Genomic DNA, 27,911 nt, shown 5'->3' with positions numbered 1-27,911 from the left:
CTAAACAGCTGTTCACCACCATCTCATATTTTTCCCCCTCCAAAATCTTCATCTTCACTACCCCTGTTCATCGACCCTAAACCCACCTCCAAATTCCCTGTTTTCCTTCTACAGTAGTACATCGGATAAGCACAATAATTGTGCATTTTACTTTTATGAGAAAAGCATGAATTTTCCACATAGTTATGGAATACCATAATGTTCATTTTAAGATGTGGAGGGAAGTCAGATTTGACCTCTGAGGACTGTGAGAGGTCAAATCCAAGATGGCAGCCAGTCCACCGGGTCTAATGTTCAAACGCGTTTAATTTTGGAACTAAACAGTGTAAAAAAACATTTTAGGTGTTATTCACAACTAAGTTTGGAATGGCCATTCGTTTGGTGTTACTTTTGAGATTGCCAGGAGCCAAGGAAATGCATTTCGATAAAGGTCAAGGTCAAATTACATTAAAAACTTTTGGACATTCGTTTGGTAAAGACAATGGATTGGACCCATGCAACATGGCGAAACTTCGCTTCTATTTTAACACTATAGGGATAATAATACAAAAAAAATTAACAGAATAGTCCCATGCTGCTCATCTATTTAAGACTTTATTAATAGCAATGGTGATGATGGTAATGGTAGTGTTCAAAATCGAACAGCCTCCAGAACAGAAGCACAGTGCAGTGTACTTGAGCGCAGCTTTGGCACACTTGCACCGTCCAGTGCATCATTTCTCACAGCGACAACGGAGCAATTCACGGCACAATTTTGATGCTTCGGGGAGAGTGGTCCAAAGCGGCTGCCACCCAGTTGTTTCCTTTGTCCAGCCCCAGTCAGATGACTCTGGCATCTCTGGATCCAGGACCAATGCCTGGTTCCAACAGTTGGCCTGGTTGCAAGTGCGCTTGATGTGCTGTTTGAGTGCTGCCTGGGTTAGATGAATGTTCTCTGGAGTTCTAGACTTCTGTGTGAAGAGCTGTTTCGTGGCATGATTCTCTTTCATGCTCTCACTGGTTCGGTCGTACATTAGCACCACAAATCGCTCTTGCAGTAACATTGATCCTTCACTGACCTCACTTGGCATCCAGAGGAGTTCATTGAAAGCATCATTCACCTCTGGGAAAGACTTCCAAGTTTCCCAGGCAGTCTTCTTTCCTCTGCCAGCGAATGCAGATACAGTGTCACACCCGGTGAAAGCGTGAAGGACTGGGAGAGTCAGACACTGTGTTGGATTCATTGTGGCAACCATTTCATGAACAGCTATGTAACGAAAGCTTGACCCAACACCAAAGGCAACCCACAGCTCATTAGGAGCTGTCATGCTGAATGAAGCTACAGCCAGTACTACCACATCAGTATCAACAGTACGTATAATCAGCTTCTTACACCCCTTTTGCACAGCATCTGCCACATGCAGAAGTAGACGAGTGTCGGCCTCCTCCTGTGAACATGGGGCAAGGCAGGCCAAGTACGACTCAGCCGGAGAGCAAAGAACTCCACTTCCATCTGTTGCATACAGTTCCTTGCCCTCTGCTAGAGGAAGATTAACAACTACGCGTGACAGGAAAGCAAACAATTCGGTTTTGTTATCATCGCATCGAAGGAAGTCCTTCCAGTTGTTTGGCATCACAGTAGAAGGAGCCACTCTTTTCCTGGTGCCCTTTCCCCTCTTCTGTCTTGTTGAGGCTTTGAGGCTGGTGGGTAGGTATACATCCCAGACAAGGTCAATGCAGCTGCTTTTTCAAGTTGAGCAGATATGTATGGTGCAAACACTCTTTCTCCATACTCTTGAAATGTTCTTCATATTCCCGGATTTAGCATTTGAACCACAGCTACACCATCAAGAATTGTTGCATCAGCCATAGGCACACTATTCTTTTTGAGCAGATCTGATTCCAGTCGGCGAAGTAGATCTGATTTAACCCCAAACCGAATTTTTCCCTCCAGTTGACAGAGCTGGCGGGGCTGCCTGGTTTTCATGGGAGAATAAATTGTCTATGTCTCCATCTTGTGTTTGACAGGACATGTACAGCCTTGAAAAGAGATCACAGTCACTCTTCAGTGCTGCGAGCTGTGCCTTCTATTTTGACTTAATCTTGAGTGGTGGCCTACTGAACAGTGGCAACTTGTTCTTTGGAAGTGTTTGTGTGATAGGTGTTGTACACTGTTCCAGGCTTTCTCTCACAAACGGTGTACTGCTTCTCACCAAGAGTCTCGATCCTTCTCACAGTTTCAGCCACTTGGGTGGTCACGATGTCCCTTGTGTCAATGACTAGTAGGTCTTGACTGTGTTCTAGAAATGGATTCCCCATCTCTTCCAGCACTGTCAGGTCAGGTCAGGTATGGGAGCATGTGCCAGAACAGCGCGTCGCTGCGTCCACTTTCTGCCAGTACTCCAGGGGCCTCTGTCTGGCCATCCCCCAGGCAGATGCCCGGCCCATCCCCATCTCCTTGAGATGATGGTCAACCTGCTGCAACCACGAGGCATGTGATCGGCCCACTGGCCTCATCCACTCACGAGACTCCCCCGCTGATAGAATCTGGTGAGCAGAATCAGCGTCAGGAAAATGAGCCACATGTCCATACAGCCGCAACTGACGCTCACGGACTATGCAGGTAACAAATCTCATCAGAGTCTCTCTCAGCAACCGCTCGTTGGACACAAAATTCGACCAGCGATAGCCAAGGATTCTCCGAAGAGTCCTGGCAGCAAAGGAATTATGTCTCCATCTCAGATCCTTGGTCCGAGTCCAAGTCTCGCATCCATAGAGCAAGACTGGAAGTACCAAGGACCTGAAGACTCGTACTTTCGTCGTCCCGCACAGGTAACGGCAGTGCCACACCCCATGATCCAGCGAATCCATGACTCCCCAGGCCCGACCCAAGCGTCTATTGACCTCTGATTCACAGCCAGCAGAGACATGAATATCACTGCCAAGGTAAGTGAATCTCTCCACAAGCTCAACATCCTCACCATAAACAGACACAGACAGGACAGCAGCATCCAAGATGTCACCGAAAGCCTGGATCTTAGTTTTGACCCAAGAAACCTGTAATCCCAGCGGCTCCGACTCCTCATTCAGCACCTCGAGGGCCCCAAAAAGGATATATAAAATCTTCGCAAAGATGACTGCATCATCTGCAAAATCAAGGTCAGAGATCTTGACATTCCCAAACGATGCACCGCAGCTTGATCTCTCCGACATCCTCCCTAGAATCCAGTCCATACCAGTGCTGAAAAGTGTGGGGGCCAGTACACACCCCTGACGAACTCCAGTAACAACTGGAAATAAGTCAGAGATGGTACCACCACACTTCACAGCACTTTCAGTACCAGAGTAGAGTTCAGACATCAGATCGATCAGTTTTGGTGGCACCCCACGAAGACCAAGAATCCTCAAGAAGACATCCCGATTCACTGAATCGAACGCTTTACAGAGATCAACATAGGCTGCAAGCAGCCCCTGCCAAAACTCTCCTCTGCGTTCGGTGAGGACACGAATTGCAAGGATACGGTCAATCGTTGACCTCTTTGTTGTAAAGCCTGACTGCTCTGGATGCTGGTGCTCAAGCAGATGGTGGTGGACCCTATCAAGAATTATCCGAGCAAAGACTTTGCCCAGCACTGAGAGCAGCGTCACCCCTCGGTAGTTGTTGCAGTCTTGGCGATCACCCTTCCCTTTCCAGAGAGGAACAACAAGGCCCCTCTTCCAATCAGTTGGGATGATGCCTGTGTTCCAGGCAGAGCACAAAACTGCATGCAACGACATGAGTACAGCATTTCCAACAGCCTTGACAAGTTCAGCATGGATGCCACAGATCCCTGGAGCTTTGCCCCGTTTCAACCGGTTCAAGGCAGCCTGTGTTTCCACAAGCAAAGGTGGACCACAGTTGATTCGAGGTTCAGCAACAGGGATTGTAACACCCTTGACGTCCAACTCAGCAGCTGGGGGATCAGCCCGGTACAACCGTTCAAAGTAACCGGCACAGCGGCTGTTCACTTCAGACTCCTCTGTCAAGAGCCTACCACTCTCTGCTCTAACTGCAGTGCTCTGAGGCATGGGCTTGGATGAACGCAATGCGTGAATTCCCCTGCAAGCGGGACGAGAATCACCTGTCCACAGGTGATGCTCTACCCCCTCACAGATTCCTCGCACATCAGCCTCCTTGTCCACTCTCAGTGCACGTGCAGTTTTACGCCTCAGCTCCCTGAACAGCTCAGCTCTGCCATTCAGCCTGGCCCTCAGACTGTGGTCAATGGTATCCAGTGTCCCTTGAGAGAAAAAATTCTTCTTTGCCCTGCGGTGAGTTCCAAGACATCCACCGGCAATATCAAGGACGGTGGTCTTGAAGGCACTCCACAACTCTTCAGGAACCCCCAAAGCACCCAGACCCCCCAAAGTGTCCACTCAGCCTGTTCGCAAACTCCTCAGCTACTCTCTCATCCCTGTGCTTGCCAACATCCAGCCTCGGCTGGGATGGTACCATTCTCCAGCATTTAAGGTGCAGCTTTAGAGTTGCTACAACAAGCCTGTGGTCAGTATTGAGGAACTGAGCACTCCGGTACATCCTGCAGTTCTAGATCATCCTCCAGCGAACGTCAATGAGGACATGGTCAATCTCCTTTGCCGCACCACCAGCGTTGGAATACCAAGTCCAGCGATGAGCTTGTGGGCGCTGAAACCATAAACCAGCCACCCTAAGTCCATGACTTCTTGCAAAGTCAAGGAACTTAGTGCTATTCTGGTTCATAGTTCCTGACCCATGGGGACCAACACACATCACATAACCATCCCTATCAGTTCCAGTCGATGCATTGAAATCCCCCAAGACTAGAAGTGTATCTCGTCTGCGGCACTGATCAACCACAGACTCGAGGGTGGCGTAGAATGCATCCTTCACGGTGTGATCACTCCCCTCAGTCGGAGCATAAACAGAGACCACGGAAATGACACCGAAGGAGTGATGAATCCTTAATCTCATAATACGCTCGTTGACCGGTGTTACCTCAATTATCATTGGGGTCAGCTTATTGGACACAGCTACAGCAACTCCTTGGGTATGTTAACCATCAGAGCAACCAGACCAATAGTAGGTGTAACCACCCACCATTATCTCGCCGCAATCTGGTCTCCAAACCTCAGAGAGAGCTGCAATCCCGAAGTCCAAACGCTTGAGCTCAGATGATAAGAGAGACAGGTGATCATCCTCTCTTAGGGATAGGACATTCCAGGCACCCACCCGAAGGGGTGCAAAGGAGATTGACCTCAGTCTAACCCAAGGAGACCGCCGTCTGGTGGACGACACCTCAGCACCACTCCGACACACTCTCCCGCAATCTGACCCAGGGATGTTACCCCGTGGTTTCCCTCCTATCAAAGATTGGGGGTCCCGAAGGCTTTGCCCCATTCCCGTCATCCGGTGAGCTGCCCTGAGAAGGGAAGCTGCACAGTAGCTACTCCCACAGAGTGGGTTTTCAGATTTTTTTGCGTTTTTGTGTTTTGCGGAATGAAGGGTTTTACGGTGGCCGGAGTGCAAATCCTGCCACCAACCTCCTGATAAAAAAGGAACCCAACTGCAAGAGGCCGTCTGCAGACACAGTTGGGCACTGGATATGGATGGCCGTTGGCTCACAAGGAGCTCCTCTGCCCTTTGACAGGTTTTGTTTTTAATCCTGCTGGGTGTCCTTATACAAACACCCTCCTCACCAGAAAACCTGGTGGGGGAGACGGTTTTGTTGCTGACAACCCGACCATGGAACAGGTTAGTGCAGGTTTACATGGTACCTGTAGCAGGTCACAGATCTAACCTGACCTGACTGAAACTGTCACAAGTGCCTTAACCTGATTGCTTATTTTTTGATAATTTTTGACCTTGACCTTGACCGAAATTCATTTCCTTGAATTCTGACATTCTCAAAGGTATCATCAAATGAATGGGAATCCCAAATTTAGTTGGAAATGACACCGTAAATGTTTTTCTGCACAGTCTGGTTCCAAAATCAAGGACGTTTGAACATTAGAAATGGGTGACTATTGGCCATCTTTGATTTAACTTCTCACTGTCCCCTCAGAGGTCAAATCTGACTTCCCTCCACATCCGAAAATAAACATTATGGTATGACCTAACTATGCTAGAAATTTCATACTTTACTCATAAAATCCACAATTTGTGAAAATATGAGAGCTTATCTGCTATACTATTCAACAAATTCCCTGAAATACCATCTTGTTTACCCTGTGTACCCAGCCTCATCTCTCTCCCTTCCACAGATATTCTATTGTCTTTGTTCCCCACTATTTTGTGATTCACTCTTCCGCCCCTCTTGTCTCCTGCTTTGTTATATGTTTCTGCGTATAAGCTCTTCCATGAGCCTCGTCTTGGTACACACAAAAATAAATATATACTGTATATATATATATATATATATATATATATATATATATATATATATATATATATATATATATATATATATATATATATATATATATGTTTATACATTTTTTAATGTTGTGTTGCATGCATAAGCCCAGAGACAATGGAACTTCCTCGTGTTGGAATCACCATCATAGCTTCAGCAGATATTGAGGTAGATCGGGTAACAGTTTTACATTGTTTTGAGAGGTGAAGAACCACATGGACAAGAACCACAAGGAGGAGAAGAAGAAGAAGAAGAAGAAGAAGTTGGAGAAGAAGGAGGAGGAGGAGAAGGAGGAGGAGAAGAAGGAAGAGAAGAAGGAAGAGAAGAAGGAAGAGAAGAAAAGAAGCAAGAGAAGAAGCAAGAGAAGAAGCAAGAGAAGAAGCAAGAGAAGAAGCAAGAGAAGAAGCAAGAGAAGAAGCAAGAGAAGAAGGAAGAGAAGAAGGAAGAGAAGAAGGAAGAGAAGAAGGAAGAGAAGAAGGAAGAGAAGAAGGAAGAGAAGAAGGAAGAGAAGAAGGAAGAGAAGAAGGAAGAGAAGAAGGAAGAGAAGAAGGAAGAGAAGAAGGAAGAGAAGAAGGAAGAGAAGAAGGAAGAGAAGAAGGAAGAGAAGAAGGAAGAGAAGAAGGAAGAGAAGAAGGAAGAGAAGAAGGAGAAGGAGAAGGAGAAGGAGAAGGAGAAGGAGAAGGAGAAGGAGAAGGAGAAGGAGAAGGAGAAGGAGAAGGAGAAGGAGAAGGAGAAGGAGAAGGAGAAGGAGAAGGAGAAGGAGAAGGAGAAGGAGAAGGAGAAGGAGAAGGAGAAGGAGAAGGAGAAGGAGGAGAAGGAGAAGGAGAAGGAGAAGGAGAAGGAGAAGGAGAAGGAGAAGAAGAAGAAGAAGAAGAAGAAGTAAAATTGGCGCTTCAGCAATCTCTCGATTCTCGAAAGAATATACTTTGGTGATATATTCTGGCGTCTTTTTAAGTTTTGGTAGTTGAGGAAACACGCGAGAATAAAAGTTCTGGCTATCAAATGCTTTTGCCTTCACTCGATAGGCGTTTATGAGCATATCCCTGTGTACACATTTGAATGTGCAGACATTTTTTCCCCCACATCATCCCTCTATGTGGAGTACTACTGTACTCTACGAGAGGCATTACACATTTTCTCAGTCATGTCTGGAAAGCAAATGCAGCTGCAGATAATGTTCACATGACACGCTGAGAAAATAGACTTTGGGTAAGCTGTTGACTTGCAAGAGTGGGAAACTCACAATGTGGAGAGAAGGCTGTAAGTAGAAAATATTGTTTTCAGATAGTGTTTAAGATAAGCAAGTATAAAGAGGCTGCTCTGCCTTGGTAGTTTGTGGAGCAAGAGATGCTGTGACATGTCTTTCATCCTTCAATGTCTGCACACTTTTCATTCTGCATGATACAGCCTCGGAATGACATCAAGCAATTACATTACTTTGGCCACTGACACCTCGTTTAAATTTTCTTCTCCCTTTTCCAAAAAATGTCAGCGTCATTCTTCAGAGACTAAGATTATAAAGTGAACGACACACACTACCCGAAAGAAAAGTAAAAAGCCTGTTGGCATTTGCAAGCTTCTCACTGGACTTGTTGAGTTAGGCACCAGGCTTAAGTAAGATTACGATGACAGAGGCTGAAGTTAAGGAATAGTTTGCTTGGGTACATCATCACATAATTTTGGCTTTAGCTCAGGTATTTGATCATCAAAAGAAGGACATTACTTTTGTGTTTTGGCCATGTATTGTAATCTGATGTCCATACATCCCTTCAGCTTGTTATTCTGTTCAACATAAGTCATTCAATTATCACATCCATGCAAGTGACTCTGTTATTGGATGTATGATTCCCACGTATTGGGGTTCATTTGTTTGTGCCTTACAAACAGGCATGGCTTGGACTTCTGAGGTCCCAGTAGGCCATCTAAAAAAAAGCAAATAAATAAATAACATCTCAACACCAACGTACCGATATGCTTCATCATCAAGCAGCGCCCGTTGTGCTCTGAGGTACCGCCGGATAGTGTCTTCCAACCTTGGTACAGGTAACCTGCAACACAACAGTACGTCAGGTCATATATTTCAGCAGAACACCACTTCAGGTTAATAAATACAAGTTTCTGTTTCCCCCGAATACACACCTCACTTGATAATTACAAACTCTGACAGAGATCAGGTCAACAATGGGCACCAAAGGTTTTTATCATGCATCCCTGTACAGACATGTCATAAATTGCAGGAATTGGAAATTTTTTAACCAAGTGAAATCTGTTTTCTTATCAGCTCCACCAAAAGAGACCTCAAAAAAGGCTTTATGTGTCAACAGTGGCCCCACCTTGGAAGCTTCTGGAGGTGTGACATTTCCTGGTTTCCCATTGAGGTTTCCAACACATGGAAGCCAGGATCTTCAACTTTCAATGCAGTAGACAGGTATCTGTTCCAGAATGTATTGCAGTGGCAGGGAAAATGCTTGTGGATTGTTGCCTGTCGTACCAATGACCAGGCCCTGCATCCTCACAGAAAGAGATTTGTGTAAAGTACAGGCTGTGATCACCTGATGATTTGTGCTTTTCTATAATTTGACAAAAACTACCACAATTGTATTTGCTTCAGGTATTTCACTTAAAATATTTGATTTTATGGTCAAATATGCAGCTGCCACTTCCGCCTCATTAAAGCTCAGTTTTCTGAACCAGATTTATCATGTTTTTTCTGTTATATCTTCGTCCCTGTATTGTTGTTTGGATTTATGTCCAATTTTATGTAGTAAACAAGTAAAAGAGATGTAAAATGGCATAGCCCCCAATGTTATAGTGATTTTGCTGTGCAGAGTTGAAGGGTAAACTAAACGAAAATGGCCACCAGTCTACCAGGCAGCCATCTTTGATCTGATCACAAAATAAAGTGATGTGCACATTTATGCCATTGTGTACTGTGCTTTTGCCAAGTTTGAACAAAATCGGAACATGCATGTCTGAGAAATGGTTGGGGACACATTGAAGTAGCAACCTGGCAACCAATCAGCCATCTTCGATCTGATCGCTAAAAGAAACAATGTGCATATATATGTCAGCCATACTTCCTCATCTGTGCACCAAGTTTTAACAACATCAGTAAATGCATGTCTGATAAATGGTTTAGGACATGTTCAAGATTGAGTTTTTTTACAAATAAAATGGCCGCCAGTCAGGCATCTTGGATATGATCGTGAAACAGTGATGTACATATGAAAGCTATCATTCCCTTTCTGTGTGCCAAGTTTGAACAAGATCGGTAAATACATGTCTAAGAAATGGTTGAGCATGTGTTCAATAACGGGTTGTTGTTTTTAACAACGAAATATCCGCCAATCTCCCAGTTGGCCATCTTTGATCAGATCACAAAATAAAACGAATCTCACATGTGCACCATCATGGATTGTGTTTGTGCCAAGTTTGAACAAAATCAGACCATGCATATCTGAGAAATGGTTTGGGAACACATTTACGTCACAAAATGGTCGCCGATCGGCCATATTTTATTGCATCGTGAAACAAAATGACAAACTTATGTAGACCATAATTTGTTGTATTTGTGCCAAGTACGAATTAAATCGGTCCATACATGCCTGAGATATGGTTGCAGATGCACGCATGCACACACGCGTGCACACACAGACACGAAACTCGAGACCAAATCCCTTAACCCCGTTTTGTACGAAGTCCATTGGGGACTAATAATATGTTGTTGTGCTGTATTTATCAAATTTGTTTTTGTGTTGGCCATGGCCGACTCATCAGATAGCCAATATGAAAAGCGTTTCCATTTTGTTGCCGTGTTCCTCATTTTGCTTCTTTCTTCCGAATTCTTGTACTTTCTACCTCTACAACATTTTTCAATTTCCCCTCTTCGCTTCAAAATTAATTAATTAATTCATAACTTTTACTTCTTGGACTCCATTCATTTATTTTTTTCCCTTTTCTCAATATCACCATACTGAATCTTCATTAACTATAAACACTTCCTCCTTTAAAAGCATTTCAAAACATTATAAAATGCTTCATCCCTTATTTCTCCAACTGGAGTACCCCATATGTTATTCTTATTCACCATAATCTTTTCATCTTATTAATCTTCTTCACAAAGAATCTGACAGCGAAGCGCTTGGTCAATCAACCCTTCCCCCACAACAGTGACATCTACATCATTATCTATCTATCTCTATCTCTCTCTCTCTATATATATATATATATATATCTCTCTCTCTATCTATCTCTCTCTCTCTCTCTCTCTCTCTCTCTCTCTCTCTCTCTCTCTCTCTCTCTCTCTCTCTCTCTCTCTCTCTCTCTCTCTCTCTCTCTCTCTCTCTCTCTCTCTCTCTCTCTCTCTCTCTCTCTCTCTCTCTCTCTCTCTCTCTCTCTCTCTCTCTCTCTCTCTCTCTCTCTCTCTCTCAACATAAACTAACTTTTAATCACTCATCCCAACGGTCTCTTTCTCATCTGTGGAAATTTAAATTGTCACCATGAAAGTTGGTTGGGAGTTGGTCCAGAACCTCTCTCACCAGCCATGGCATATATCCAAAGGATTTTTGTGACTCCATGGGACTGATTCAACCTGTGAACATTCTGACTTGAATCTCTCCAAATAACAAATCCTCCCTTCAGGAGTTGGTGACGACAAACTCCCAAAAAATTTTTCCTGTTATTCATCTACTCCAATTGTTTCATCTCATATTCTAATCATTTACTTTGAAGAATCAACATCTCTCTGGCTATTCTCAAAGAGCTGTCTCAGCACGAGCAAGTCTGGCAGTTCACTCAGACAGATTGATAGGGACTGCAAGCAACCATCCCACAGCAGTACTGGTCTCCTATATCTGCTGCCCCTGATATGAACTCAGCCTTGGAATTTTTCCACAGAAACCAGCTCTCCCTCATGCACAGATTCATCCCAACTCATCCTCAGTTATCCTACCCATCTCACTGCCCATGTTACACTGAATCTTGTGATGAGGCCAAACAAAAAAAGGAGTTTGTTTCCGGTTTCCTACCGACCCATTGCTTTTATATACGACCCTACGATATTTGTTGACAATTTGGACTCGGGCATGTTTGACTCGGGCGGCGCCATTTTGAATCCGCGTGTAACATCAGTGAGAGTTTCAATATGGCAGCGCCCGAGTCAAACGTGCACGAGGACTGCTTTGTGGATCGGTCTTTACACGGTTAGTTTCATCTATTGTGGTGGTGATGGTGGTGATGGTGACAGTGGTGATGGTGGTGATGGTGGTGATTTTGTGGTGGGTGGTGTGGTGGCAGTGGTGTGGTAGTGTGCTGGTGCTGGTGGTAGTGCAATAGACTTGCTGTTAAACTTTTAATATATATATATATATATATATATATATATATATATATATATATATATATATATATATATATATATATATAGTGTTACGGTTGTGGAAATTCACAGAACACCATTCAGGCTTCCCAGAGATCAGTTATGTCGATAAGTGTGTGTTCAGATTAGATTTCCCCACCGATGTCGAAAGGGTTTTATTCGTGTAACCGGGCTGTGATCTTTGAGTCAGCCATTATTCTTTTGCTATCTTTTTTTTGGAACAACCACATCTGAACAACCACAACCGCCTCTCAACAACCACGCCATCCCCACCACAGCGCCAACCAAGACACTCCTCAACATCGCCTCACCTTCATCTCTACGATGTACAGAAATAATAGAACGGTTGTAGTTCTTTGTTTGCACGTGTCCTGTCCCTTACCCTCATTCATTGCATTCGTGTTTCAATACCTGCATGAGTGCATATGTGTTGTGTGTGAAATAAATGTCATTGTTTAAATGTTCACGTGTTCGTTGCATCCATTCCTGTCATTGAGTTGCCGTATTGCGTTCGGGATACTAGCTGGGTTTTTAAGTAGCCGATAAATTAATTGGATCCGGCAGGGCTTGGCGATATACACCGCTCGGCAAATCGCAAACGGAGCGAGCTGCTTAAGTGGCTTGTTTCCAAGCAGGTCCCGTCGAAGTTTCCAACCCCGGCATTTCTGTCTGCGCGCATACTTCGGTAAATCGATAATTCGGCCTTCGGACCCTGTCGCGCGTGGGCAGAATAGTTGGCTGATTTACGGTGTGATTAAAAACACACCCGTAGCTGGATTTCGGCATTGATCCGAAAGCTGCGACGAGGTTTGCCACATCCCGTGGGCACGCGGTTGCGATTAGTTAAAAGCAGTCGCTCGCACGCCGGAGTGGTGAGAAACCATAACAATATATATATATATATATATATATATATATATATATATATATATATATATATATATATATATATATACATTAATAAACAATGCATATTTTCAGCATGCATGCACTGTTAAATATGTAGAGAAATTTAAGTCAGCATAAAGTGCATTTTAGCAAGTCGAGTGCACCACCACCACACTACCACCACCACCACTACCACTCAGGAAAATAAACATTTTTAATCGAGTTATATGAATGTATTCATGGTCTGTAGGGAGAGTAGGGAGCAGGCTGAGGCGAGCCTCGAGAGGTGGAGGTACGCACTGGAGAGAAGGGGAATGATAGTCAGTCGGAGTAAGACGGAGTACATGTGCGTAAATGAGAGAGAGGGTGGTGGTATGGTGCGGTTGCAAGGAGTTGAGGTGGGGAAGGTGGATGGGTTTAAATACTTGGGATAAACTGTCCAAAGTAACGCAGAGTGTGGGAGAGAAGTGAAAAAGAGAGTGCAGGCAGGATGGAGTGGTTGGAGAAGAGTTGCAGGACTGATTTGCGACAGAAGGGTTGCTGCAAGAGTGAAGGGGAAAGTATATAAGACGGTAATGAGACCAGCTATGTTGTATGGTTTGGAGGCGGTGGCGCTAACAAAAAGACAGGAAGCGGAGCTGGAGGTGGCAGAGTTAAAGATGCTGCGATTCTCGTTGGGAGTGATGAGGATGGACAGGATAAGAAACGAGTATATTAGAGGGACAGCACAGGTCGGACGGTTTGGAGACAAAGTGAGAGAGGCGAGATTGAGATGGTTTGGACATGTGCACAGGAGGGAAGCAGAGTATATCGGGAGAAGGATGTTGAAGATGGAGCCGCCAGGCAGGAGGAGAAGAGGAAGGCCAAAGAAGAGGTTCATGGATACGATGAGGGCGGACATGCGGGTGGTTGGAGTGTCAATGGAAGATGTGGAGGATCGAGCGAAATGGAGACGGGTGATCCGCTGTGGCGACCCCTTACAGGAGCTAGCCAAAAGAAAAAGAAGATATGAATGTATTCATGGCAAAAAATATTGTCAAAAAAAAATAAAATCCCTACCTACCTTCACAATTTTTTTTGGCCATGCAATAGGAAACAAATGTTTCTTGTTTTTTTGGCCTGAGATAGTGGTTCTGAAACAACTTACCTTCTCTTCATGGAAAGCAAATCCTACTGAAGCCAATCTCAGCATATTCCAGAAAGCCCACAACAAGTGTGTCCACTCTCAAGAGAGCCAGAAAACAACATATGGCCAACCTCAAGAATGAACTTTCAAAATTGTTTCCTTGTTCTAAAACCTGATGGAGCCTTGTTCGGTCGATCTCTGGTGTATGCTTGCCTTCCATCCCTTCCCTCTCTTCAAATGACAACACAGCCGACTCTGCTCGTCAGAAGGCCAAATGCCTCAATTCTGTATTTGTTTCCAAATATTGCATCCCCAATACATGGCTCTCTGTACCCACCCTATGTAGTTCCACCTAACTGCTCCTGAACTCTGTCTTTCACATCTGATAAGGTGGTGAAGTTTCTGGAAAACTTTCTTCCTGCCTGTGAAACAAACTTCCACATTTTCTTCAATGTCATTCTTCCCTCCAAGCCTTCAAGACAGCTTTTCACCACCATCTCAGAATATCCCCGACCCAAGACAATAATTTTCTCCCGCTGTTAACCCTCCAATACCCCCTCCAAGTCCACCTCATTCCATATTTCCATTTTTGCCTTCCTGAGAGTTTGCTCCTGTATCCATTTTGTGCCAACCCCCCCCCCCCACCCGCCACCATCAACCTCTCATTTCTCCACATACCCATTATTTGTTGAAATCTCCTTCTATTTTGTCATTCAATTTTGCGGTTGGCCTTTCACTCCCCCCCCCCCCCCCCCCCTCCACTGTTCCTTTTGTACCGTTGCATCCTGATCCGTTCGGTGTTCTCACTCTTCCACGAGCCTCAACTCCGCATACAAATAAAGTGTGAAGATGGTGAAAGATAGAGGGCAAACACCATTCCTTGTATTCTATAGAATTATATAATCAAGCAACTTTTTATAGCTATTTTACAATGAGTATCCTTACAATCTTCATAATTGCGTAATCTTCGTGTAATTGTTTGATGGTTAAGTTAATTATGAAGGAGAACTTTGGAATATTTTCAATGAATAGTATTACATTTTGGGTGAATGCATTTAAAGTGGCTTCCTGAGTAAAATTGAAATTATAACCCGCATGTTGCATTAGATTAAAAAAATTAGTTCAACAACAGGAAGCTTTCGTTACTTTCTCCATTTCATGTTTTATTTCTTCAGAGACCATGATAAACAACGACAAACATAGTCACTGCATTGTTTGTGCAGGTGTGTACTGATATAGCATGTCTTGTACTGTATTCTGTGTTTCGATTTTTCTGAGTTTTATAAATGCAAACATCGATTTATTTTACATCGAGCCTTATCTATATATTAAAGTCTCGGCAGTTTTCTGTCCGTCTGTCTGTCACGCTATATCATTACGTCTGGACGTCATGAGGATGCACGACAGCTGACTCCAACATCTGCCATTTATATTTTCATGCAGTTCAGGCCTAACATTTCGTCGAACCTGTCATACTCATAATTTCCACGCCCAACATTTGCATTTTCCATTCAGTGTGAAACACAAACAAAGCGATTGTTAAAATGATCATCAAATATTGAAATATTACGTCACAAGCCTTCCAACGACACAGTACGTATAGGCCTTCGGCTATATTCCTTCAGCCTCACCTTCAGGCTGCTTCAGGTTATTGTTTTTTCCTGGAGCGATTGATGCAGCCTTCTTGCCTGGGTTTCCCCCCTCCGCCCCCCCTCCCTTGGGAGAGTTGAAGGCTGTTACTTTGGGAGTAACAAATTAGCCTTTCTTCATGCAATAATATCGTGTTTGTACTAATAATAAGGAAACGTTAATATTATGCAGTAGTAACTATAATCATAACACTGCAATCCATTTGTCGTGACTGCAAGGTTACTGGATTAAAGCAGTGTTTTATTCATGACTCGATGAGAAGCGGTGTGTACCGATCATCAAATTATTCCAGCAGTCCAACGAGGGAGGCAACTAAACATCAACACCTACATGACAAACTCTCCATTGTGACAACATTGCACAACGCTAACTTAACAACAAATATGTGTATGTTCAATCGACTTGTCGAAGGAAGCCAAAAACGACTCGCGCATTATGCTGATTGGTTGTTGCAACTGGGTGAGGGGTGCCTTCCTTCTGTGGAGGGCAACCTTTACAATTATGTTAATTGCATTACCTCCTGCTCTTTGTGTGAACTTGGAAGATGATGTCGTCAACCATGTGTATGCCATAATTAAATAACAGTCCAATCATACAAAATTTGGAGTGGTTGGTGTCACTTGTGATTTTAAACACAACGGATAACATGGTTGATCCATTGAACTGTATGTAAGAATGGAAAGAATATGAGCAGTGCAAGTTTGGCACTACCAAGCGCTATATTTGGAGGTCCAATCATAGCAGAAATATTTTGACTTGCATGATAAATTTGAGGGAGATCTTGAATATTGAATGTTAATTTTGAGTTGAAAGTCAAAGTCGATGTGAATACTTTCTCACATTAACACAATGCAATGAGGGCTCTGGTGAATCATCATTGGGCCGAGCAACATGGCGACATCTGCACAGACCAGGGGCTGTGCGGTGGTGACACAATGGTGCCTCCCACGTGAATAGCCATAATCTTTCCAGTCTTTGATACAGTTCAATGGGTTGATCTTCCACACAGTAAGATCAATGACCACCTGCCTGGTGACACTTTCGTCGTCAAAAGTGTCGATTCTTTGGCCATTCAAAACCTATCTGCCCTTCATCCACCTGAGTTTCTTAACTTTGGGATCCTGGGGTCCTGAGTTCAAATCACGCTTGACCATTGAATTAATACCAAGTGGGGTTGACTCAGCATGTCATCCTTCCGAGGTCGGCAAAATGAGTACCAGCTTGCTGGGATGATTGAGCCATTCTAGTATCCTGCGTCGGAGTGGCGACCCATCCAGGATTGTGCCTGATAGTGCAGGAGACTACTTTGGCAGCACTGGCTCTCTGCAGAGTGTCGAGAGTATGGTCCCAATGGATGGCAGGATGGATCAATCTTTCAGGTGTGCCACTACACAACGCTAATTCGCAACGTTTTTTTTTTTCGTGAGATGTTTAAAACAACGCTGTTTTCCTCATAGTCACTTTCCTTTTGCAAATTTTCATTTATTTTCACTTCAATGTCTGATCTCTGGGAATAAAACACAAATTCACAACATTAGTTTTGGCAATAAGTGTTGTCTGCATGTGCTGATCCACAAACCAGATCCATGAATTATTAGAGAAAGGGGGTGGACTTAGAATTTATAACTGCAATGAAGCATCATTGAATCAATGAATACGAGTTCCCTTACAAGGACCTTTAACACAGGAGGAGGCTATTAGGCCAATCAAAACCTGTGCTGGTGTTGCCAACCGATGCTGGTTTGCCCATTCTCTATCGTTTTTTTTTTCTCTCTTTGTCCATGCTCTATCATCACACGTAGCATTTTGAAAGACCTTGGTATAACTCGTACAGGGTCTGGTTCGAACCTCCAAACTCTGAGACAAAGAGAGTGGGCACTCGAACCATTATGAAACAGAGTCTGCTTTCAACCCAAACTGAACAGATGGTTTATCGGATCATCGGAAAAAACGCAAATCTCATGTGCTAAATGTTATGCTGTCAGATGTTTCAGTAAACCACTGAAATAAGTAGAGTATACAGCAGGGTTTGTGTTGATGACAACCAGTCCTGTATATTGTAGAAACAGAAATGTAGATAAAATGGGTTCAAAGTAATTATTAAGAAACTTACATCATTTTCTTGAAAATCCCGAAGTAAAAATAATTTCTTGACATTTCACTTTTGTATCAGCTGAAGGAAATTCCTTCTTGCGAGTCTTGCTTTCCAAACGTACGATTCAGAAGAAAATCTGGAATCACAATATACAGTTATAATTCACATTGTACAGTTATACTTCACATTATACAGTTATAAATCTCATTCCCAGTCTGTGGAAATCAGAAACAACTAGAAGGGCAGTTGATAGAGTGCATACCTCCGCCATGTAATGCCTGATCCACGATAACATATCTGGCTCAATACATTTTGAAATATCATGAGACATATCCTTTTTAGCCCCATCTATCAACGGTGAAGAATTACTTCTGTCCAGAAAGTTTCATTTAAATCCGTACACAACTTTTTGAAATATCGTGCTTCATAGGAGTTTAGCCCAGTCTCTCAATGGTGAAGAATCACTAAAAAATTATCGAATATTGATCCAGATATTCACCAAAATTGAATCATTTCTTCACTGTGACACAAGCAACATGTCTAGCAAATTTCATCAAAATCTGTCAAAAACTTTGTGAGATATCGTGCTATTATATAGATTAGTCAAGCACAATCTCTCAATGGTCAAGAATCACTGAAAAAATTATCGAATCCCAAATCGGATCTTCACCAAAATTGAATCAGTTCGTCCTTGTCACACACCCAACCTGCTCACTAAATGTCATCCGGATCTGTCCAAACTTTTTGAGATATCCTGCACAAAGACAGACAAACAAACAGTCAAACAGACAAAGAAACAGACAGAGGGGTGAAAACATAACCTTTCCACCTTCGGTGGCAGAGGAAAAATGAATCACATGTCACTGGAAATTTTGTCCAAAAAGAAATGCACAGTCTAACATATTATATACCCAACATCCAATTTCACTGATGTACACCGAGCAGCCTTTTCCCAATCTGAATCACAGCAATGTTGAACTTTGTATCCTTGACATTTCCACATTTCTGTAAATGGTTTATAGTATTACAACACTGGAGGATTGGTAAGTCAGTGAACTTTGGAAAATAAGTAGTTATTGTCTTCATCACTTCGACATTTGCTGACATTCGGATGGATATTTTATTTCATTTGGAAATCCATGAATGCATGAGCAAATTCATCTCATTAATTATTGTTCTGACAGTAGCTAATTGCTTGAATTCTCTCTTCCAGCTGTTGTGGCAATTTATTACCTTGCTCTCGTGAAGCAAAAGGCAGGGTTAAGCGATTGGTCACGTCCGTGTGCAAGATGTGTGTACTCACGTGCATATGTGTCTGAATTTTAAAAATTCAATACTCTGCGCTTAAAAAAAAAAGTGGGTTAAACTTACATTTGGGAGCACAGGCTATGCACAAAATAAATGCAGTCAAGCACTTCCTATAGCCATGAATAAGCTTCCTCCACCTCTCTACTGGCAGTTTGGCCCACTCTTCTTGTGAAAACTGCTCCAGTTCTCACAGATTTGAAGGGTGCCTTCTCACAAATGCTGTTTTCAGATTTCCTCACAGGTGTTCTATGGGATTTAGATCTGGACTCATGACTGGCCACTTCAGTACAGTCCAGAGTTTTGTCGTGAACCATTCCTGCGTGGTTTTGAAGTGCGTTTGGGGTCATTGTCCTGCTGCAAGACCCATGACACTTCGACGGAGACCCAGCTTTCTGATGCTGGGTTGAACATTGCACTCCAAAATTTCTTGGTAATCTTCTGATTTCATGATGCCAGGCACCCATTCACAGCACCCAGTGCCAGAGGCAGCACTGCAACCCCAAAACATCACTGAACTCTCTCCATATTTGACTGTAGGGATGGTGTTCTTTTCTTTGAAGGCTTCATTTTGTTTTCTGTAAACATAGAGATGATGTGCTTTCCCAAAAATCTCTAATTTGGTCTCATCTGTCCACAGGACATTCTCCAAGAAGGATTTTGGCTTGTTCCATTGCGTTTTGCCAAACTGCAGTCGGGCTTTTTCTGTATCTCTCGCTCAGCAGTGGGGTCCTCTTGGGCCTCCTACCATAGAACCCCCTTTCATTCAGTTGGTGAGAGATGGCACGAGTTGAAACTGTAGTATGTTGTGTCTGAAGGTCAGCTTGAATCTGTTTGGCAGTTGATCAAGGTGCTTTCTCCACCATTCGAACAATCTTTCACTGCAATCTTCGTTCAAGTTTTCTTTTGCGGTCATATCCAGGGAGGTTGGCTACAGTGCCATGGGCCTTAAACTTCCTGATAACTTTGCGTACAGTGGACACAGGAACATCAAGGTCTCTGGAGATGGACTTGTAGCCTTGAGGTTTTCCATGCTTGGCCACAATCTTGTCTCTGACCTCCTCTGGTTTTCTTTCTTTTCTCCATGCTCATTGTGGTACACAGATACACATAAGAGCAGAATGACTCCTTTTAGTCCAGGAGCTAGGTGACTTATTCAACATGGAAGGTGCAGATGTTTCAGGGTGCCCGTGGTGTCGAGTGGGGTTGGCAGATCCCAGAAACCCAATTCATAAGTTGTGCCAGTGGTGGGTGTGGTCGGTGGCGCCACCCAAATCCAAGATGGCTGTTTCGATATAGGCTAAAACCAATATTGTCATACATCAAGTAATACTAGGCCGATTCCAATGATGTTGGTATGCATTATGATAGTTTTGGGTATGCCCAATCTAATGGAGAGGGTGTCATTATCATCCAAGGTCAATGTCATGAGATAAAGGTCAATATCATAGGTTTTTGGCCAATTTTATGCCCGTTTGATCTTGACCCCTTGATTCAAGTTCAAATCTGATGACATGAATGATTCCCCATACATGATTTCCTCTTAGTGCCTAAAGTGCATATACCAATCCAGTGTCATTTGACAGGGATAAGTACATTGAATGAAAAAATATAACCTTAAGGTCCACGCTCACTGACCCGATCGACCCACAACCTGCCCCGACCGGCTTACCCGAACTGCCCCCCCCCCCGAGCGTCTGGTCGGGGATAGTCGACTATGCTCGGATGCCGTCGTCGAGTTTTCAACATGATCAAAATTGTGGGGTTGGTTGGGTAGGTCGGGTGTCATTAACGCTCTCCTCTGGGCCTCTCCTCATGCCCTCTTATCATGCCCTCTCCTCCCCTCTCTTGCAGGAGAGGAGGAAAGGGAGAGGAGAGGGAGGAGGAAAGGGAGGAGGAAATGGGGGAGGAAAGGCCGGAATGAGGAGAGGCTAGGATGAGGACAGGCCAGGATGAGGACAGGCCAGGATGAGGAGAGGCCAGGATGAGGAGAGGGGAAGGAGGGGAGAGGAGGAAATGGGGTGGAGAGCAAGGAGGAAAGAGGGGGAGAGGCTGGGATGAGGAGAGGCTGGGAGGAGGAGAGGGGGAGAGGGAAGAGGACTGGCCTCTGACCTGCCAGACCTGCCCCGACCTCCCTCGACCTGCCAGATGTGGCAGTCAGTCGAGTCTGGGGCCAGTCGGCCCAGGTTGGTGGGGCAGTTCGAGTGGGCCGGTCGGGGGCTGGTCGGGGTGCAGATATGGCCAGTGGGCAAGGGCCTTAAGAATAGGATTTGTGGTGGAAAGCTTACTTAAGAACAATGTTAATTAGATTTATAGGTATGGCAGATTTTACATATATAGTTCATTTGTAACCATTACATTCAGTGATTATCACAAAGTGTAGATCTAGTGACTTGGCATTTTATATAATTTTGTACTCATCAAAAATTTGTTCATTGGAAAATGTGAGTCTTAAAAAAGAAGAAGAAAAAATTAATTTTCAGATAAATTTATTTTGACCACCTGCATGAATTTTTATGGAAAAGAAACAAATTGTTAATTGTTCTGGTTTGCATGACAATGCCCGACTACAATCTGTTTCTATATATTACCTAACCTATTTACCACCACCAGGCATATCTACATATAGAACTAATCTTACACTTTCTGCAAATTTAGGGATCGATTTTATCAATCACCACCATGGATATGCATAATTGACGAATTAAAATAAAACCCACATTGAGAAAATTCTGTTTTATACTGAGAGGGTTGGTTTAAATTCAATGAATGGTATTGTGTTATCAGAGTTAGTCTTCATCTGAGGATAGACCATCTTCATCTGAGGATAGACCATCTTCATCTGATGAAGACACATTGAGGTCGTCATCAGAGCTTTCTTGATGTGAGTGATCCTCTTCCTCTGGAACCAGTGACTCTGGAAGCTGTTGACCATCAAACCAAATGATTTCATACTGCTCTTCATGCAACTCCAGCCATCATTTGAAGATGGATGCTGATTTAATTCTGATAAATCAGCATTGGCCCACATCTTTGCTACAAATGATGACCGTTTTATGTGTTGGGAAATTTTTGATTCGCAGGGAGGAATCATGCAACCATCAATTCCCTTCAGCTTTGCAAGTGCATTCCGAGATCTAGCTTTTGGTCCATACACCTTTTCAAAGACATTATAGCAATGGTAATTCAGTGACATGACTTTTCCCTTAACCCCATACATCTGAGCTGTATATGTCTCAAGGATTTCTATGTCCAGGTCAGTCAGCGAACCTCCAGACATTTGTGAAAATGCTAATGCTTATGGCTGTTTGACCTTGACCCCTTGATTCAAGGTCAAATCTGATAGCATGAAATGATTCCCCATACATGATTTCCTATTAGTGCCGAATACATGCCGAAGCCCTCAGACCAATATTTAAAACATTACAGGGACTATTTAAAAAGGGGGGGGGACCCATTCCCAGAAATGGAGGAATTCCCCCTTTAGTCTAAAAATAGTCAAATTTCCAATCTATTTTGCACTAGGTTTCTTATTTCCTCATAAAAACATTCCATTTTGTTAGTTATACATGTTCTTGGTACTGTATGCATTATATTTATACATTATTTCATGTAGAAAGTCTTTAAAATGTTCAAAATCTTACCTTATTTGTTGTTGCCAAGTTTCTGGAACTCTGCATGACACTTGAATTTGTGAGAAATTTGTCACAAGACAAAAGGGGGGTGACCCCAAATCAACAAATAGCTTACTTTAATATGCCTATCACTATTTAAATACTTGTCTGCGAGCGAAGGTATGTATTGGGCACTAATAGGAAATCATGTTTGTGAAATAATTTCATGTCATCAGATTTGACCTTGAAACAAAGAGTCAAGGTCAAACAGGCATAAAATTGACTAAAAACTGTGATATTGACCTTTATCTCATGACATTGACCTTGGATGATTATCACACCCTCTTCATTAGATTGGGCATACCCAAAACTATCAGGATGCATACCAAGATCATTGGAATCGGCCGAGTATTACTTGATGTATGAGAATATTGGTTTTAGCCTATATCGAAACAGCCATCTTTGATTTGGTTGGCGCCACCGACCACACCCACCTCTGGCGCAACTTAAGAATTGGGTTTCTGGGATCTGCCAACCCTACTCTACATCACTGGCACCCTGAAATATTTGCACCTTCCATGTTGAATAAAAGTCACCTCGCTCCTGCTCTAAAGGCCCAGTCACACCTTGACGTTTTAGCCAGCAATGGCAACGTATTAAAATGTATGTAAAACGCTGGCTTACGTTGACCTTTTGATGTTTTTTTTTAAAGATTCGGACGTATTTCTAACGACTTGGTCTGATGCATAACATATTAGTAACGGACACAGAACGTTTTGTTGTGTTATAGATAACTTATACCAACAAATGCTGATCCTGTTGTCGGCCTTCACAACCTATGCCCAACGATAGTCGAACTTCGGCATAGCGAGCTGCACACATCGCCGACGATGGCGCGGCATAGCTTATGAAAAAGCTGCTGCACAACAATTCAAATCATAACCGCCGCAGAAATGGAAGAGTCAACATCGCAGTCACACCTTGGCGATCTTGCCAGCGTATGCCGACCTCTGAAAATGCATCTAAAACGCTGGCGCATTTCGAATAGTATGGGTAAGTTTGGTATGCGTGAATAGAACGCTAAAGTACGCTATCATACGTCGTATTAAATGGAGTACGTCTTGTAATTTCAAACATGTTGAAAATTTTACGACGTACTTGCCGTATGACACATGCTCCGCATACGATGGGAATAAGTTGTACGCACGATATGTGATCGTTGACACACATCGACACACGTTACTTGAAAGGTATTCATAAGTCGAAACACGTCAAGGTAATGGTTAGCGTCAGTGATCCAGACTCCCGGTTTTTTTTTTCTTCGGTATGACGATGTTCAGTGTACAGTGCGGTTATGATTTAAATCGTTGAGCGGAAGCCTATTAATTATATTATATGATAACCGCACAAGAAATCGAAGTGTCAAAATCACTATCATACCGAAGGAAGGAAGAAAAAAATCAAAAAATAAAACCACGGAGTCTGGAACACTGACACTAACCATTACCTTGATGCGTTTCGACTAATGAGCACCTGACAAGTAACGTGTGTCGATGTGTGCACCGATCGCGTAACGTGAGTACAACACGTTATGCATAGGTTAGAAATAAGTTTCGGGTACGCTAAACATTACCTCAACGTGTTTCGACTAATGAGTAACTTACAAGTAACGTGTGTCGACGTGTGTCCACGATCGTGTGACTTGCCCACAACTTATGGCCAGCATTATGCGGAACGTGTGAGTCATACGCTGGCATAAGTCTTAAAATTTCAAGCATGGAAAATTTGAGGACAACTGAAAAGTACAACGTTTCAAGCCAGCGTACAACGACGTATGGCAGTGTTTTTCAGCTTGCTCTCAATGTTATCAAAAAACTTACCCATAACGTATTCGATGTGTACCAGCGTTTGAGACAAATTTTTCCAAAAATCGGCATAAGCTGGCTGAAACGTCAAGGTGTGACTGGGCCTTAATACACCAGGAGACAGCCTGTCATTCTTCCGAAGTCGGCAAAATGAGTATCAGAGTACTGGTAAGGGGGACACTGCATCAGCGGCATAGCTACGTCCCAACCAATGATGCAACCAACAGCCACAGGCTGCATTCGATAGAGAGAGATGTAACATGTGGTAAAGTTTCAATTTCCTCCGCTGAATGGTTTTCAATGTATGCTCTTAACAAAACACAGACACGTACAACATATGTAAGACATACATACGCGACCGTCCTACTGATCGCTTAACCCCGCTTTTCACTTCGCCAGTGCAGGGTAATTGCAAAATCGAAAACGGCTGGGCGATTCCACCAAGTTTTGCACTCATAATCAGGGTACCAAGAGACAAGAGTATGGAACAGAATCTTCTTCTTATTCTTCTTCTTGCATACAGAAGCTTGGCTGCCTGGTAGCTATCATTTTGTTGGGTCGTGACTATGCCGCTGATGCTGTGCCCCTATACCACTACACTAGTACTCATTTTGCTCACCTCGGAAGGAAGACAGGCTCAGACAACCCCACCTGATGTTAATTCAGTGGCCAACAGGGTTTTAATTCAGGAACCTAAAATACAGAGCCAGCCACCCGAACCACTAAGCCAATCCCAGGCTATTGGCACAAAATAATCTCTCCCCCCCCCCCCATGAGGGTGGGGAGACAACTTGTCATTTTCACCTGTACATTTGGCACAATGCAAGTGGTGTACTGACCCCTGCTGTAGAGAGGAGGTATTGAGGGTGGTGAAACTGCCAATTCTGAGAAAAAATCTTCTGCTTCCCATGGGGAGTGGGTATTACTCATGAGATACATTTGCCTATACATTCACAGAGTTCCAAAGAAAACAAAATGTCCATCCGATGTCAGTGAATGCTGAAACGACGAAGTCAACATTCACTGACTGTTACCGGTCCTCCAGTGTTGTTATCCTGTTGTAGAAATTGTTGTTGTGCAGCAAAGTCAGTCCACACGTGAGTTATTCAGCTCGACCGTTTTTATGGGCGTCTCCTGCTGCCCTCGTCAGTTCCAGTTCTTCATGCATTCACCCTATATATTATTTGTGTTAACGTCTGCGCGTAATTTGACGTTTCTCCTCCGAAACTACCAGACGGATTGTCGCCACTTTCGGCATGCGGGTGCTCTGTGATCTTATGAACAGCATGGGCTATGTGAGATCGTGCCAGACGGACAGGTTTGGCAACTTTTGGCGATTTTCTAATTTTTACATTATTTTGCATGGCGACGTGTGACGTTACCGCTGACAGGCGTAATGCCGTCATGACATCATTGGTCAATGGCTGACGTCATTACGTCTGTCATCGACAGACGTCACCGCTGAGAGGCGTAATGCCACTCCGAGAAAACAGCGTCTGCAATGTCAAATCCTCTTCTGCACATGCTGATTACCTCAGAAGGTGAATTTGACACGAAAAATGTTACAAGAAACATTGTATATAAAGAAATTCGATAAATCACATTGTGAACACTGGATATATTGATGTCCTTACGAACCCTCACTATAGAAACTTTGTGCAGAGCACGGGTTTGGCTGGTGAATGATTATTCTTGTAACTCCCAATACCACAATTGTGAAGATGATAAATCCAATATTCGTACTGAAGAACAGTTGCAATAAACATTCACCAATGACATTTTAACATCAAGTTCAGAAAAACCTTCACCACTCGGGAATCATGGCATGAAACAAACCTCGAGCAGGATTGAGAAAACTAAATAACTCACGAAATTACCTCAGGGAAAGACGTGCAATGTACATGAGTAAAGTCAAAACACCTCCTGCGAGCACAAATCACTGGTGAAACATTCAAGTGATTCAGTAAAATACACAATCTGGTCATTATTAGACGTCCTGCCGAAAAAAATGTTTCTTCACTGGGTTTAACTCCAATTTGGCGGGAACGAAAACTGAACTCTGCAGAAAGATCGCGTGCGTCTACGTCATCTCCAAACCGTCCCCTCCAGGGAAAACCATCTTCTCCATCGTTCTTGATGACGTCATTCTCTTCGAAGACGACCGGCTGACGAAAAAAAAATCTTATTTTTTTCCTTCCAAAACCAAGTGAAAGAGTAAGAAAACACCGAGAAATAAAAACGATAATTGGTGGTCAAAAGTGGGGAAACCAAGCTTCATGATAAAACGATTGGAATGGTGAAGTTCGGTGGCAGATCAGAGAATGTCAACCATTTTCGGAAAGGTGGAAGAGGTAAGGACGCAAAGTTCGACATTGTTGTGCTTCAGATTGGAAGAATGGAGCTCGTCATACGTCATCAGACAAATTGGATGTTGGGTTTGTAATATGACATGCGCTGTCTCTGTGCTCCAAAGCCGGTGTCCCAATTACCCGAATGGCCGAATGGAAACAAGAACACCTTTAAATGAAAAACCTGGCACACCCTCCCGAGATCCCTCGGGGGACGAACCGAGCACGCGGACTTGCTAAACCCCTCCCATCAACACGAAACCCCTCCCACCCATCAACACTAAACCCCTCCCTCCCATCAACACTAAACCCCTCCCTCCCATCAACACTAAACCCCTCCCTCCCATCAACACTAAACCCCTCCCCTCTCCCCTCAACGCCTCCCATCCCATCAACACTAAACCCCTCCCTCCCATCAACACTAAACCCCTCCTCTCTCCCCTCAACGCCTCCCATCCCATCAACACTAAAACCCTCCCCTCCCATCACCACTAAACCCCACCCCTCCCATCAACACGAAACCCCTCCCTCCCCTCAACACTAAACCCCACCCCTCTCCCCTCAACGCCTCCCATCCCATCAACACTAAACCCCTCCCCTCCCATCAACACTAAACCACTCTACCCTCCCATCAACACTAAACCCCTCCCTCCCATCAACACTAAACCCCTCCCCTCCCATCGACACTAAACCCCTCCACTCTCCCATCAACACGAAACCACTCCCCTCCCATCAACACTAAACCCTCCCCTCAACATCAAACCCTTCCACTCTCCCATCAACACGAAACCCCTCCCCTCCCATCAACACTAAACCCCTCCCCTCTCCCATTGACACTAAACGCCTCCCCTCCCATCAATACTAAACCCCTCCCCTCAACACCAAACCCTTCCACTCTCGCATCAACACTAAACCCCTCCCTCCCATCAACACCAAACCCCTCCCCTCTCCCATCGACACTAAACCCCTCCCCTCTCCCATCGACACTAAACCCCTCCTCTCCAATCGAAGCGAAACTCCTCCCCTCCCATCAACACTAAACCCATCCCCTCAACACTAAACCCTTCCACTCTCCCCTCAACACTAAACCCCTCCCCTCAACACTCAACCCTTCCACTCTCCCCTCAACACTAATCCCCTCCTCCCCTCAACACTAAACCCCTCCCATCGACACTAAACCCCTCCCATCGACACTAAACCCCTCCCCTCAACACTAAACCCCTCCCCTCCAAT

General features: G+C 43.9%; 1 protein-coding gene across 5 annotated transcripts in view; it reads right to left on the bottom strand.

The window, feature by feature from the left end:
* Window positions 1-18,510, bottom strand: part of LOC147025326 (carnitine O-palmitoyltransferase 2, mitochondrial-like) — a 138,191-nt gene extending 119,681 nt beyond the window's left edge. For 3 of the 5 annotated variants that reach the window (XM_085886198.1, XM_085886201.1, XM_085886200.1), the window contains exons 1-4: window positions 18,368-18,510; window positions 17,565-17,682; window positions 8,744-8,914; window positions 8,378-8,458 (exon numbers count right to left, since the gene is read on the bottom strand). In XM_085886198.1, coding sequence (XP_085742324.1) covers window positions 8,378-8,458; window positions 8,744-8,914; window positions 17,565-17,608 — 296 coding nt within the window. In that variant the 5' untranslated portion in view covers window positions 17,609-17,682; window positions 18,368-18,510. The remainder of the gene's footprint in view (window positions 1-8,377; window positions 8,459-8,743; window positions 8,915-17,564; window positions 17,683-18,367) is intronic. The other 2 variants (XM_085886199.1, XM_085886202.1) reach the window with 1 other exon arrangement.
* Window positions 18,511-27,911: the final 9,401 nt, after the last annotated feature.

This window comes from Eptatretus burgeri, chromosome 6, assembly GCF_056783735.1.
Source record: "Eptatretus burgeri isolate ZD-2024b chromosome 6, Ebu_testis_v1, whole genome shotgun sequence".
Taxonomy (NCBI): domain Eukaryota; kingdom Metazoa; phylum Chordata; class Myxini; order Myxiniformes; family Myxinidae; genus Eptatretus; species Eptatretus burgeri.
Note: the sequence above shows the minus strand (reverse complement) of the source record. Positions and strands in the feature narration are given on the sequence as shown.